Source organism: Microcaecilia unicolor, chromosome 5 (genome assembly GCF_901765095.1).
Source record: "Microcaecilia unicolor chromosome 5, aMicUni1.1, whole genome shotgun sequence".
Lineage (NCBI taxonomy): Eukaryota > Metazoa > Chordata > Amphibia > Gymnophiona > Siphonopidae > Microcaecilia > Microcaecilia unicolor.
In genome coordinates, this window is record NC_044035.1 from 57,565,795 (window position 1) to 57,580,217 (window position 14,423).

Here is a 14,423-nt window from a genome sequence, read left to right on the forward strand (position 1 = left end):
GGTCTTAAGTTAAATCTGGAAAAGTCAGAGGCACTGGCTGTGGACGAAGAGATGAATAGAACCTGGCCAGGGATGTTCCCGTTGCGATGGGCAAAGGGGCACTTCCGCTATTTAGGAATCTTGCTATCAACGAAGACTAGGGACCTTTATAAACTTAATATAAAACAACTTTTGGCTCAAACTAAACAACAGCTGGAAAAATGGGAAACCTTGCCACTTTCTTTGATAGGTCGTTTGGGGCTTATACGTATGGTAATTCTTCCTCGCTGGCTATACGTCATGCAAACCCTTCCCCTTAGGCTGTTGAACAAAGATCTGAAAACGTTCTACAGACTGGTAATGAGATTTTGCTGGGCGAACAAAAAGGCGAAAATGAAATTCCAGCTGCTATGGGGGGGTTGGTCACAGGGGGGACTAGGCTTGCCTAACATGAAACTATATAATATGGCATGTTTATTGAGACATATTAGAGATTGGCTTTTTGAATCGAATAGTTATACCCCCCTAGAGATGGAAGAGGCATACTATGCTCCATATCGTTTGGTGTCATTGTTGCAAGTGGAGAGATCTTTGATCCCTAAACATCTAAGTCATAGCTTGTTGTTGACGCCGCTACGTGAGGCGTGGCAGTTTCTGGGAAAATGTCTGGAAGTGGACACTGAAGTCACGGAATTAATGACCATTCGGGGGAACCCTAAATTTGTGTCAGGCTTGGAGAATCCAGCATTTAAAAGATGGGAGGAAAGAGGAATAATGTATTTGGAAGATATAATGGGCGAGGAAGGGCAGATAAAATCGCGAGAACAAATACTGGGTAATGAGCCGATGCAATGGGGGGACACCTTTGCTTATTGCCAGCTGAAACATTTTATACATTCTCTAGATGGGGAGAAATTGAGACAAAAATCAGGGTCCAAGTTGAAAGAATTCTTTGAGGAAATCTCGGATACTGAGCCATCAGTCTCGGAAGTGTATAAGGCATTAGGTTCGGTGGGGATGAAAAAAAACTTGAAAATAGTTAAAGAACGGTGGGAGAAAGATTTGGGAATAGCCCTCCCCAATTGGGACATTAACAGACAAGTGAAGGGTATTGCAAATTTAGTAAGTGGAGCCCAATATCGGGAATGTGCATTTCGGGTACTTCATAGAGCCTACTTCACACAAGTTCAACTAGCAAAATGTGGGGGAACACAAAATGCAATATGCTTACGATGTAAAATCACAGAAAACTCATTCTATCATGCATTTTGGAGTTGTGAAGTCATACAGGGCTTCTGGTCTAGAGTGGCCAACTATCTGTCAAACCTGCTGTCTTGTGAAATAATAGGAACCCCCTCACAAATGTTGCTGGATATCTATGGGTCATTTAGAGGGAATACTTCAGAGGAGACACTATTTTTTCGTAAGGGATGTCTTCTGGCAAAGAAATGCATACTTCAAAATTGGACCTCGGAGGCTGTGCCAGAATTCTGGCACTGGCGGAATATGGTGCATCAGCTTCTGATGTGGGAGGCCAGAGAAGCCAGGGGATCCCCAAAACGAAAGAATCAGTTTCTGAAGATCTGGGGAAAATATATAGATACCCTATCAGCTAAGGGTAAAAGTTTTGTGCTTAATGTGCTGTAGACACTATATTGAAGTTGTGAGTGGGATAGTTCCTCTTTAAGATGATTGTGAGTTTTCCGGGGGGAGGGAGGTTAATAGGAGGGTTAACAGGAAGGGAGGGGGGAGGTTAGGGAGTAGGGGGGATTAGGGAAAGGGGGGGGGAACGGGGGGGAAAAGGAACACAAAGTGAAAACAGTAGGTCCAATTTGTTTGCTGGTTGTTTAGAAGGGAATGATATGACTGAATGTATATATTGAATATTTGATGTTGACACAATGTACACTGTTTTCAATAAAAACCGTTGAAATATAAGTTACCAAAACAAAGCAAAATAATGTTCACTCACCCAGAGACATGTCCTCTTCTCAGAAAGAAAGTTAATATAGTCTTTCTCCCCCCCACCCCCACCCACCAACCACATAGTATAGAATAGTATCATACATGCCAGATGGATTATGTCCCTCTACCAGCTGGTGGAGCCACAGAAAATTACTTCCCCATATAGGGGGCTAGTGCTGCCTTAGCTCCTCAGTATTTCTCTGATCCCAACAAATAGTGCACACCTGAGGTCTAGTGCAGCAACTACAAGTAGGCTGCAGGGCTAGATCCTAGCAGAGACACTGTGGGCAATAGTCCTTTGGGATTGATTTCCCTTCCCTTTTCAAAACAGACTAAAGGACTTAGATTGGTGGAGACTGGCCTATAGAGCCCAGGGGTGCTAAACTCATTGGCGCCAAGTCTCCCCTTCTCCCTCCCTCCCTCCAATTCGTGTGGGGGTTGTGACTGCTGTACCTACTGTTTGCTTTCCCTACTCTTGGAAGGTATGTTCCCTGAGGGTAAGCTGGTTAAAAGTTTTAGGAAGAAGAAAGAAGAAAAAAAATTGCTTTGGTGCAGTCTCTCCCAGCCTGCCTCCTGAGCGCATATCTCTGTGTCAACACTCATCCCTTCTGAAGATGATGGGGGTTTTTTTCTGGTGGAATCAGGCTTTCTGTCTTCTGTTGGTTGGTTAAAAAAAAAAGTTATGGTCACTATGGAGATATCTGTAAGTGCCCAGGTCCTTCTAAATTTTAGAATAGGTCGTCTTTTTTTTTTTCTATTGATATGGTCTAATAAGTTGCAGTGGTCTTTAAGGCACTGATTCCAAGAGGAGTCAATGAGATGATTACCTCAGACCACACCAATAAGAGTTAGCAAAACCCAGAGAGCTAGCTAGTCCACTCAGTCAGAGCAGAAGACTCATTGTAGGCAGAGTTATTTGTAGACAGAAGATACTTGCCTCTATTCATCCCTTCTGTAAGTGCCTCAGTGTGGATATGGAAGTTTGACATCCTTAGGTGTAGGAGTTCTGAGAGCTATCAAGGGTTCTGCCCGCCTTGGCTGGGTAGAGCTTAGGTATGGGATTTGCGTTACAAGACGTATGAGGAGAGACTTGTTGACCTGAACATGTATACCCTGGAGGAAAGGAGAAACAGGGGTGATATGATACAGACGTTCAAATATTTGAAAGGTATTAATCTGCAAATGAACCTTTTCCGGAGAGGGGAAGGCGGTAGAACTAGAGGACATGAAATGAGATTGAAGGGGGGCAGACTCAAGAAAAATGTCAGGAAGTATTTTTTCACGGAGAGAGTGGTGGATGCTTGGAATGCCCTCCCGCGGGAGGTGGTGGAGAAGAAAATGGTAGCGGAATTCAAACATGTGTGGGATAAACATAGAGGAATCCTCCTCAGAAGGAAGGGATCCCCAGAAGCTTAGCCGGTGGTGGGAGGCAGGGCTGGTGGTTGGGAGGTGGGGATAGTGCTGGGCAGACTTATACGGTCTGTGCCAGAGCCGGAGGTGGGGCTGGGGGCTGGTGGTTGGGAGGCGGGGATAGTGCTGGGTAGACTTATACGGTCTGTGCCCTGAAAAAGACAGGTACAAATCAAGGTAAGGTATACACAAAAAATGGCACATGTGAGTTTATCTTGTTGGGCAGACTGGGTGGACCGTGCAGGTCTTTTTCTGCCGTCATCTACTATGTTACTTATCTGGATAGATCTGGTATAGACAAGGAATGGAAAGTCTGCACTTAATTGAGTCCTGCCAAGTCCAGTCCAGGACCCACCCATGGAAGCCATGGCAGACAAGGATTCTCTGTCTGATAAATTCAGAAAGCTAACAAGAGTAGGTCGTAGCCCACTCTGAAGGTGGTAGTTCCTTTTCTGTGTGGAATTCTCATTCATGGGTTAGTGGCCATGAACTACTGATTTTGACTGCACTAGATTTGGCTTTGGGGATGAATTGGAAACCCAAAACATAACAATTGCCTTCTGACGAGTTGAAGGCAACCACTAGCCCCCTTTAAGGGAATGAAATCAGCTTGGAGCTGTTTTTAGTTGGCTTCACATGCTGGTAGTGGGAAATACTTATTTGGACTGATCTGGCAGGTCTCAAGGAAAGGAAATTTAACAGGTACATACAGATTTTCCCTTGGTTCTGACACTTCCATGAAGGAGCATGGGTTTGCAGGTGTATATTCTTTTTGCATAACCTCAAAAGTAAAACCCAAAAATTATCAGGCCATGTGTGTTTGGAGGTGGAAAGGGGAAAGAAGTTACTGGAAGAAATGATATTTTAGTTGTATTTGTGTTTTGAAAATATTTATATATAATGTCAAAATATTATGTATATATTTTTATTTATTTTTCAAATAGGTAATGTTGAACTTGATGAGAGCTGGTGGGCTTTACCCTTCTTTCCTGTTTCTAGGTTCTTGGCTCAGCAGACCGGCATGAACCCTGAGTCCCCATATTTAGATCCTTGCTTACCTCTAGGACTGACAGATACAGTACAAAGAAGTAGCCAAACCCTACATTTGCGAGGAAAGGGGGAATGGGATGCATGCAGACAACTACTAGAACCCTTGCTGCTCAAATCCAATGACAGCCATGCCTATCTGAATGGAGTTTATCAGTCACCCATCGATTTCACCAACAGTGAGTTTTATGGATTCTCTGAATTCTTCTACTGCACAGAGGATGTTCTACGTATGGGAGGCGAATACAACAGCTACAAGTTTGCTAAAGCAGCACAGGTACCTTTTTGTTAGATATGAGTGTGCCTAATCCATGTTTTGGTTTATCTCCACCCTGTAACATGCTTTTTCTGCATCCCTGGTATAGGATTATTGTAGCATGACATGGTCGGCTTTAACTCAACGATTCAACAGTGGTCTCTTCTCCTCACATGCAGACCAACACCGGTTAAAGTAAGGAATCTTCTGTCTTTGGTTGTAGCCGTGCTTCATTGCTATTAGAAGGCTGATTACTGCTAGGACTTAGATGCAGTCTAGAATTGTTTCATCCAGATCTCTGAATAATCAGGTCTGCCTCACATTACATTTCGGGAGATTAGCATCAGAGGAGGCTTCTGAATTCCTTACTTGTGCAATTTGCTGATGTGGCTTTGGGCTGGTGACAGTAGAATAATGTGTCGATATAAACTGCAATGCATTCAAAGACAAGCTGATGAATTCTTGTTTTACTAGATATCAGTGCTTTAAATCAGCTTGGATGTACCAAATTCTTCATGATGGATTTCGCTTTCCCTACAATTACCCCAACCTGAGAACTGCCCAGCTAGTATATGACCGAGAGGTGCAATGGACACTGGGAGCCATCCTGTTCAAAACACGCTTTCTGCCACTCAGGTATTATTTTCCAGGATGTAAGATACCCAAGAGTGTATGTGACTCCAAGTATCTTGTGAGCCACAAAGGCCAGCCAGGAGAGAGTGATCATTGGGATTTGTGGGCAGCAGGAGAGTTTTATAAAAAAAAATAAAAGGGTGTTTAGAAAAGGGAGGGGGTGAGAGCAATAGGGGCTGTTAATGGTGGGGACTGGGCATGCCCTACCATAGAGCATATGACCCCGCATTTCAGCCTCTACTAACATACAAAGATGAGGCTCCACAATGAACTTCTATCCCTTTCATGCGGCTACTGGTTGGGGAAGTGCTGGCAACAACCTTTGCAAGCATCAAAAAGAACCACCACCTGCAGCTTTCGGGGCTTCTCCCTCTTTCTCTCCCTACCCTTCCATCCAGCGTCTTCCTTCTTTCTCTCCCTACCCTTCCATCCAGTGTCTTCCTTCTGCATCCTCTCATCAGGCATCTCCCTTCTTTCTCTATCTCCTTCCATCCAGCACCTTTCCTCTTTCTCTCTCCATCTTTCCAGCCATGGTCTCCCCCTTTCTTTCCACCCTTCTACCCAGCATCTTCTCTCCAGCCCTTTTCCATTCACTGTGTCCCCTCTTACTCGCCCTACTTATCTCTCTTTCCCTTTGTGTATCCTTCCAGCGTCCCCACTTTTCTATCATTTTTCTTCCCTTCTCATCATTTAGCATCTGCCCCTCTCTCCACGCACCCCCTTCCCTTCTGTTCTCCTTCCCCTTGGTATCTTCTGTTTCCTGCCACCACTGCAGCTTCTCCTGATGAGCAGCAGTGGCGGCAAAAGAGAAAGCAAGCATGGAGCCGCAGCCTTCAGGCCCACGCTGTCTGCTGCCCAAGAAGGTTTGATTGAGAACAGGAGACGACATGACGTCAAAAAGTTGAAGCAACTTAGGTTAATCCGTGTTTCCCTTTCCCCCGTGCAGCCATCATTCTGCGTACACTCAAAACAAAGCAAACAAACCTATGAGCTCTGCATCCATGTTGTCATTCATTATTGCTGGTAGCATTTTTATTTAATCTTATATTTTCAAACATGCCAGCTTGTGCAGCATACAGATGTACACAGAGGAAGTATAATAATGGAATAACTTTTCATACCTAGAGTAGTAATTTGTTATAAATCATAATCAGTGTGTCATTTGGAGGGGCTGGTTATAGGGACACCCTAGCATGTGTTATATTCATGCAGAGATTTATTTTTTTTCTCCTGGTAAAGGGCCACTAAAACAGACATCATGTTATGAGAATCAGGTTCTCAACATTCAGAGTTTCTGTTTATTTACTTATTTATGGAAGTTATATCCCACATTAAACATGAATTAGATTGAAATCAGGGAGCATTTAAAATCTTTTTTTTTTTTTTTTCCCCCTGTGCCTAGATCAAAAGAGAGCGATGGTTTGTGGAAACTTGCTCCTTTTGTTTTGTGGAATGCAGTAGTATATTATAAATATGCACTTAATATTTATTTCTTAGGATTCATTTATCGCCTTTTTGAAGGAATTCACTCAATATTGTTTATTACTTTTATTTAAAAGAAAGAAATATTGAGGGCAGAGCTGCTTTCATGCAGAAGTCCAGAGTCAGTCTAAATGTGCCAACATTTTCCAATTCTGTGATATATATTTATTTCTTCTTCAAGTCAGTTTTCAACAGCATTTTCTCCATTATTACCTAAATGCGAACACAATTAATAATGTTAATATGTTTTGGATGTTACTGAATTCTGTTATTCTGTCTCACTGTATTTCCAGCTTTGGCACAGTATAAGTCATCACAAGCACAAAATATAAGAAAACCAATGGACTATGTTAGGGGCTTATAGTCCATTTAGTTATGTTTAAACAAATGAGAGATCATCATGACAGAAACTATTTTTATTATTTTGACATGAAAAACACTTGTCCTGAAACGTGCTCAAAACAGAATAATCCATTTGTACAAAAGAGATGAGTTGAAGATGTCATTCCATGTGACCCAATGAAAGGAGAGTTTAATTTTACTTCCAAAGTTTATAACAGACTTCCCAAGGCAGATTAGAACAGCCATTAAGATGAACACATCAGTACACAGGATATCCTCACTGAAATTTGGCCATGTATTGCTGTATTGTATAGAACAACGTAGAAAAATTAGCACAAAATACAACCTTTATTAGTGCTGTTTCCATCAGCTACAATAATGTTTGAAGCTGTTTTAGTGATATTCAGTTTTGATTTCATGATATATACATATGGGATGCTTTCAAATAAATTAAAAAGCTGTCAGATAAGTACAAATTTAAAAAACTCTTATGTCTTCCACCTTTTAAGGCACTGCCTATCCAAATGGAAGAGCTTTTGACGTTTTACAGATGGACTATGCATAGGCAGTCCGTTATTTCTAATAATCTTTTACTATTCCTTTCAATAGGGTTTGCTATTGTTTTAGGTGTACTTTTAGGCTATGCCTACTGGCTTGAACCCATATAATGGGCTAGATAGCCTTGCACCATCTCCTGTTCTCAGTCTAACCTTGGCTCTGCTGGTCCTCTGCCCTGGAACGGGAAGTTGACGTCGGGGGGCAGAGGACCGGCAGTGCATGCCTGAAGGATGCTGCTCCACGCTTGCTTTCTGTTGTTTTGCCACAGCTGCTGCTCATGGGGAGAAGCAGTGGTGACAGTCTGTCTCAGGGCCAGCGGGAAAACTTTCCACTTTGATAGGAGTGCGGGAGATGACCCGCCAAAGTGGGAATCTCCCACTCAATGCAGGAGACTTGGCAGGTCTGCAGTATGGTTCTATTAGAGTGAGATCAAGCCAAACAAATTGGATCAATTGATTGGGTAGCTAAGTAGATCAGTGTGAGCACTAGATGACTGGATGTAGTAGACCTGGATTTCAGAAAACATTTTGACGTGGTTCCACATTGAGAGGCTCATAAATACAATTTGAGCACCTTGAGCTTAAACAGTTGTGCCCAGAAGTAGTTGACCATGATAGGAAGTGGTTCAGTAACTGCAGCGTAGTGGTAAACAGAAATTATCAGTTGTGTGTTTGACTAGTCTGGTTCTGTTTAATATTTTGAAACATGATATTGGGAAGGGATTGGTTAGAAAAGTTTGTCTCCTTACAGATAGTGCTTACTCCGGGCATGCTTGCCAGCTGAGTTTCATTGTGGGGTGGGGGGAAATGTACATTTTGGGGTGCTGAATTACAGGGTACTATGTAGTGATTTTGGATTTAATTACTCTCATGCAACTCAAGCCCAAGGCAAGTTAGAATCTGGTACAGTCTACAGTGTAGTTGCCTACAGTGTGAGACTGATGTGCTTCAAACAGGAGAGAGATCCCGGTCTAAACCGTATCTAGTATTAAGAAATACAAAACTCAACAACATTATAGTAGCTGCGAGAAGCAAGCATTTTTCAGTAGATATGGTACTCAAAAGCAATGGGACTAGGGGATAACATTTAAAGCACTTCTTCATAGAACGTGAGTTGGATGCCTAGAACAAAAATGGAAATCAAAGCCAGGAATAAGCATAGAAGATCCAATTTGTGAAAAGGTAGAGATCAAGTACTGATTATGGAATTGCAAAAGAGAAAACTAGGAAGTTTAAGTAGCCCTTATATTTGTCTGTCCATATTCCATTATTAATATTCTGACTTTGTATTGTGTTCTGTTCCATACTTTCTGTTATCACCTCTTATTGTGTCTTTTTAGGGATATCCATCTGGAGAGTACCGGTAATCGTCCACACGTGAACTGGTTTCGTTTCTCCTTTGTCTATAACCATTATCTATTTTTCGTCTGTATTCTTGTGGTGCTACTGTCTATTGTCCTTTACATCCTTCGACTTCGCCGGATTCATCGGAGGCAAGTACGTTTGGCTGCACTGGACTTGTGGATGGAGGAAGCAATGCCTCTTACCCCGGAATCTGGGATCTGAAAACAGCAGGAACAAAAGTGGCTTCTGGATTTGGAGTGGGTTCTGCTGCCTAGTTCAGCTGGAGCCGAGATTGCAGCACTGCTGCACTGACCAGCATCAACAAGTTTCTCTGGCCAGTGCCTAATAAGTGCAGCATACATTTTAGAAAATTTCACTTAAGATCCCTTCATTCGACAGATCCAAAGACTTCAAGTGAGTGGTTGTACTGGATACGTGTCTGGGTCTTAAAAAGAAAGGTGTTTGACCTTGAAAACACACTCTTTTCACTTGAACTGAAGTTATCAGAATAACAGTTTCTGAGATCTTGGACAAAATTGCAGGAATCTGAATTAAGTTTTTGTGCTAATAACAATCAACTAGGGGCAATGTAACGCAGATACTACCAACCAATGACAGGGACATTCAGACTGTACAGGCTCACCATTGCTGAGGTGGGAGCAATGTCCTTTACTAAGCTGAACTGCAGAGAGTTGCTATTGTTTTCCTCCAACTTCAGTGTTGTCAATCAGGATACTGCTCTGTTTACAGTCATTTTATGCAGGGGCACTCTTAATAGAATGGAAAATAGCTTCATTTAGAATTCAGAGGTTGCTTGATACTGAAGGTTGTGCAAGTGGAACCCTCCCCACCCCCTGGTAACCATGTTTTGTTTTAGCTTTATTTATAATTTTTACACAGACAAAATAAAAAAATACAAAAAAAAAACATAATCCCCCAAATTCACTGTCTATAATATACTGTAACTCAAAAGCATGGAACCAAATCAGAAGCAACACATCCATCCCACAAAACTACCTCCCCCCCCCCCCACCAAACCCCACAGCAGATAATCCATCCAAACAAAAGGGAAAGTTATGGTCCATCAGGAGAGCACTAAGACTGGACTACTGTGGCCATAGCAGGTGGAGTCATCTCAGTTCATGTGATATAACTATACCAAGTTTGTTGGAAAGACAGGAGTTTATTGTGCTTAAGCGCCCTCAATTTGAACATCACATAAATGTGGTGTGACCCAGAATCTCCGGTCGCTTCCAAACTGACGCCAAAACAAGGCGCCTGGCTGTGACTACCTGATGAACAAATTTCTGCTTACGAATTGGCAAAGTTGAGGGACCAAAATTAAGCAAACATCCTGCAATAGATTTATCAATCCTCATTCCCATAATTTCTGATACCAACTGCATCACTTGGTCCCAAAAGGACTGGGACTTGTGACAGGTCCCCCATTCACCGTAGCCCCGCAACATAAATCATCACCCCAACCAAAAACACTTTTAAGACGAGTAAGGGTATTCCATTGGTATAGCATTTTATAGCCATTCTACACCATGTTAGATGTTATGGAAACGCACAACAAATTTTTCTTACAATCTTGAACCTCAAATACAGTGCCCAAAATCCCCTCCCAAACTTATTTATAACTAGTAAAAAGGCCCATTTCAGAAAGCAATGAAACGGGCGCTAGCAAGTGATCGCCGGTATCCAAGCCCTGCTCCCCGCCCCACGTACTGCAGCACGCGCGCCTACCTGGACCATGATGTCCAGTCGCAGCGAGTCGTTTGCGATGCTGTGCCCGCATTTGTCGTAGGAACCTCGGCCACTTGGCGTACTGGGCCAGGTAGACCTTCTCGCCTGCTTCCTGGTGCTCCGTTTGGATTCCTGGGCAAGGAGAGGAGTAGGGAAACATGCACCGCGTTTCCCTATTCCACCTCCACATTGGGCACTCGTGGCTCCTCCCCTCTCGCTGACGTCACGATTATCTACATGATTGACACCACCACCAGATATCTACTCCATGAGGGACACCACCACCAGAAGCCACCAGGCAGCCTCAGAACGTTGGAGGTGAGCTTTATTATAGTAGATGGGCTAGTACAGGGATCTGGAATAACAAGGCTTGATAAACCTCATAATGGTGCCTCTGCCACTACCCCTGTTCAAGGAGTGTTTCCTCCAGTATTAACTCTTTCCAGGCCTTGCGGCATACAAAATCTATCACTTGACTATACTGGAAGAAATCTCTTTGCGTGAGACCAAATTCCCCCTGTAACTCATCATAAGGCACTATCACCCCCTCCTCTACCAACTGTCCTAAGGTACAGAGGCTACTTCCCGCCCATATACTATAAGTCTTATCACATCGTCCAGGTAGAAAACCATCAGCATGACAAATGGAGGTGGCAGAGAAGTAAGTTGTGCCCTGCAACAACTTTAAGCGAATTTTGTACTATAGTGCAAGCGTCAGTATTGGGTTCTCTACCCTTTTCAGGTGCGTATGGGCTCCAATTTAAGCCAGGGAAGGACCTTCAAATTAATGTCCCCTAGCAAATTCTGTTCAACTAGGGATATATTTGAGCTATGCTGCTTGATAATAAATCTTTAAATTAGGTACTGCCATACCTCCTTGTTGGTGAAGCTGATAAAGCATTTTCCTTTGCATCCTGGGTGGCTTTTTCCACCAAATATAACAAAATGTTTTTATGAAACTGCCTAAAAAAGGTGTCCGAGAGTGGGACTGGTAAAGCAGTAAATAGCTTAGGGAGCACTACTGTCTTTATTGCATGGATTCACCCCACCCAAGAAACAGTCAAATTCAACCATCTATCAAATTCACCCCATAATTTTAACAAGGATAGTTGGCCTGAAATAAGGTGTCTAAGGGTGCAGTTAAATTAATCCCAAGATACCGTGTATGACTTGGGGGGGGGGTGGGCATCTAAAATGGAAAACCCATTTGACAGCTAGTTTTTCTGATTCAGGGAGCGAGATATTTAAGACTTCCAACTTTGCGGTATTTACTAAAAAAACAGAAACTGCCCCAAAAACTTCCAAGACATCCATGACCTCTGGTAGAGAGGAATGTGGATCTGTGAGGGAAAAAGCACATCATCCACAAACGGCAGAATGTTTTTGGTGCATCCCCACCACCACAAGTTAATACTGTTTACCTTCTCACTCTGACAAACCCACTGAGCCAGTGGCTCCATCATAAGGGCAACAAGAAGAGGGGACAACACACAACCTTGGCACACCTCTAGTCAAACCAAAATCCTCTGTATATGTCTCATTGATGCGAAGACTAGCCAGCGGGTTCATGTAGAGTGTGTGAATCGAATGCAAAAATCTCCCCTCAATAACTACTTTCCCCAAGACCGAGGACAGGTAAGGCCAATAGACCCTGTCAAATCCTTTTCAGCATCAATTCCCAAGATCAACGCTGATTCAGACCTTGGGTTCGCATGCCAAATGAGGTGACATATTTTATCAAAAGTCAGGTGACCTCTGACAAAGTCCTCCTGATAATCATGTACTAAATCAGGCAAGTAAGTTCTGGCATGCTAAAATTTTTGTTAAAAAGTTTATAGTTCGTGTCTAAGAGGGAGATACTATCAGGAGATTTCCCTGGCTTTAAAGGACCATGACCCCTGCCAATTTACATGTTTCTGGAAGAACTGCCCCCTTGTCCCACCTGTTAAAAAGGTTTGACAAACGCTGCACAAGGTAGGTCTTAAAAATTGTATAAAATTTTGTGGTGAACCCATCTAAACCTAGTGCCTTCCCTAGGGCAAATCTTGATAGCCTAGAGCATCTCGGTCTCTGTAACTGGGCAAGACAATTGAGCTGCCTCAGCTAAAGATAGGTGAGGCAGCAGAACCACGTCTAAATAACGAGCTATATCAGACAGCAATCTGCCACTCAGGAGTATATAAAGTTCTATAGAAATGAGTGAAGCCTGTTGTATTTGATGTAATGAAGTGCAATCCACCCCTTAGTGTTCCTGAATCCTCAACACAGAAGTGTATAACTGCTGCTGCTTCAACTCATAGACAAGTAGTCTCCCTGCCTTTTTGGCAGTTTCAAAATATTCCTGGTTTACAGATTGCAACCTAACACTAATCCTTCCAAGTCCAGGGCCTGAATATCAGTACAGAACTTACTAAGCCGCAAGGACTGCTCAGGAGACAAACTACCAGTTTTATGAGTATGTTCTAAGTGATATAGTTGCATCTGCAGGGGCAGCCTTATTACGTGACTGTTCCCGCCTTGTATGGGTACTCAATGCTATCAGATTGCCCTGAATCACAGTTTTTAAAGCTTCCTAAAAAATGTGTAGCGACATTTCAGATGTATCGTTAAACTCAAAATATTCCTTCAAATCTTTTGCAATCCAAAGGGAATTTTGGGATCTAAAAAAAGTACATAAGTATTGCCATACTGGGTCAGACCAAAGGTCCATCAAGCCCAGCATCCTGTTTCCAACAGTGGCCAATCCAAGTTATAAGTACCTGGAAAGATTCCAAAACAGTATAATACATTTTATGCTGCTTATCCTAGAAATAAGCAGTGGATTTCCCCCAAGTCCATTTTAATAATGGCTTATGGACTTTTCTATTAGGGGTCTTTTACTAAAGCTTAGCTTGAGTTATCTGCAGCAGGGCCCATTTTATTCCTATGGGCCCTGCTGCAAATAACTTGAGCTAAGCCTTAGTAAAAGACTCCTGTAGGAAGCTATTCAAACCTTTTTTAAACCCTGCTAAGCTAACTGCTTTTACTACATTCTCTGGCAATGAATTCCAGAGTTTAACTACACGTTGAGTGAAGAAATATTTTCTCCAATTCATTTTAAATTGACTACATCTAGCCTCCAATAGCATCTACCTATAGGGGTCTCCACTAAGGGTAAGACCATGGTCACGGGAGCATGATCTAGCCAGACCATACTTTCTATGGTGAAGAACGTACTGAATGCACAAAGTCTTTCCCCACTAGCCATATATACACGCTAGAATAGGTATCATGCACCTTAGAGTGATATAATTTCCCCAGAGGGTGCTGGAACCATCAAATATCAATAAGATCCCAATCATTTAAAAGCTGGTGCAGATGTTTCCTATCAGTTTTGCCATAATCCACCACCCTAGCCATGTTTCCTGCTGTATATTTAGTCATATTAAAATCCTCCCACCCCACCACCACCCAGTAATTTACTCGTTGCATGTTAACAGAGTAGCTGACCTAAACATCCGATAAAACTGACCTTGATTGCTATTCAGAACATAGATATTCTGTAAAGTGTACACAGATCCACCCAATTCAACTTTGAGAAACAAATATCGCCCCTCCACATCTTGCTTAATGTCACATACCAGAAGGGAGAACTGATTCCCAAAGACTGTAGCTAACCC

The 14,423-nt window shown here is 42.7% G+C and overlaps 1 protein-coding gene across 2 annotated transcripts in view; it reads left to right on the forward strand.

Moving 5' to 3' along the window:
- ENTPD7 (ectonucleoside triphosphate diphosphohydrolase 7) overlaps positions 1-13,494 on the forward strand; it is a 40,263-nt gene extending 26,769 nt beyond the window's left edge. Inside the window, exons 9-13 of one of the 2 annotated variants that reach the window (XR_003942111.1) lie at positions 4,354-4,678; positions 4,767-4,852; positions 5,132-5,293; positions 9,012-10,661; positions 11,088-13,494. Coding sequence is in view for 1 of the 2 variants with exons in the window: in XM_030202934.1 (XP_030058794.1) it covers positions 4,354-4,678; positions 4,767-4,852; positions 5,132-5,293; positions 9,012-9,237 (799 nt within the window). In the remaining variant the exon portion in view is untranslated. Of the gene's footprint in view, positions 1-4,353; positions 4,679-4,766; positions 4,853-5,131; positions 5,294-9,011 lie in introns of both variants that reach the window. The other variant, XM_030202934.1, reaches the window with a different exon arrangement.
- Positions 13,495-14,423: the final 929 nt, after the last annotated feature.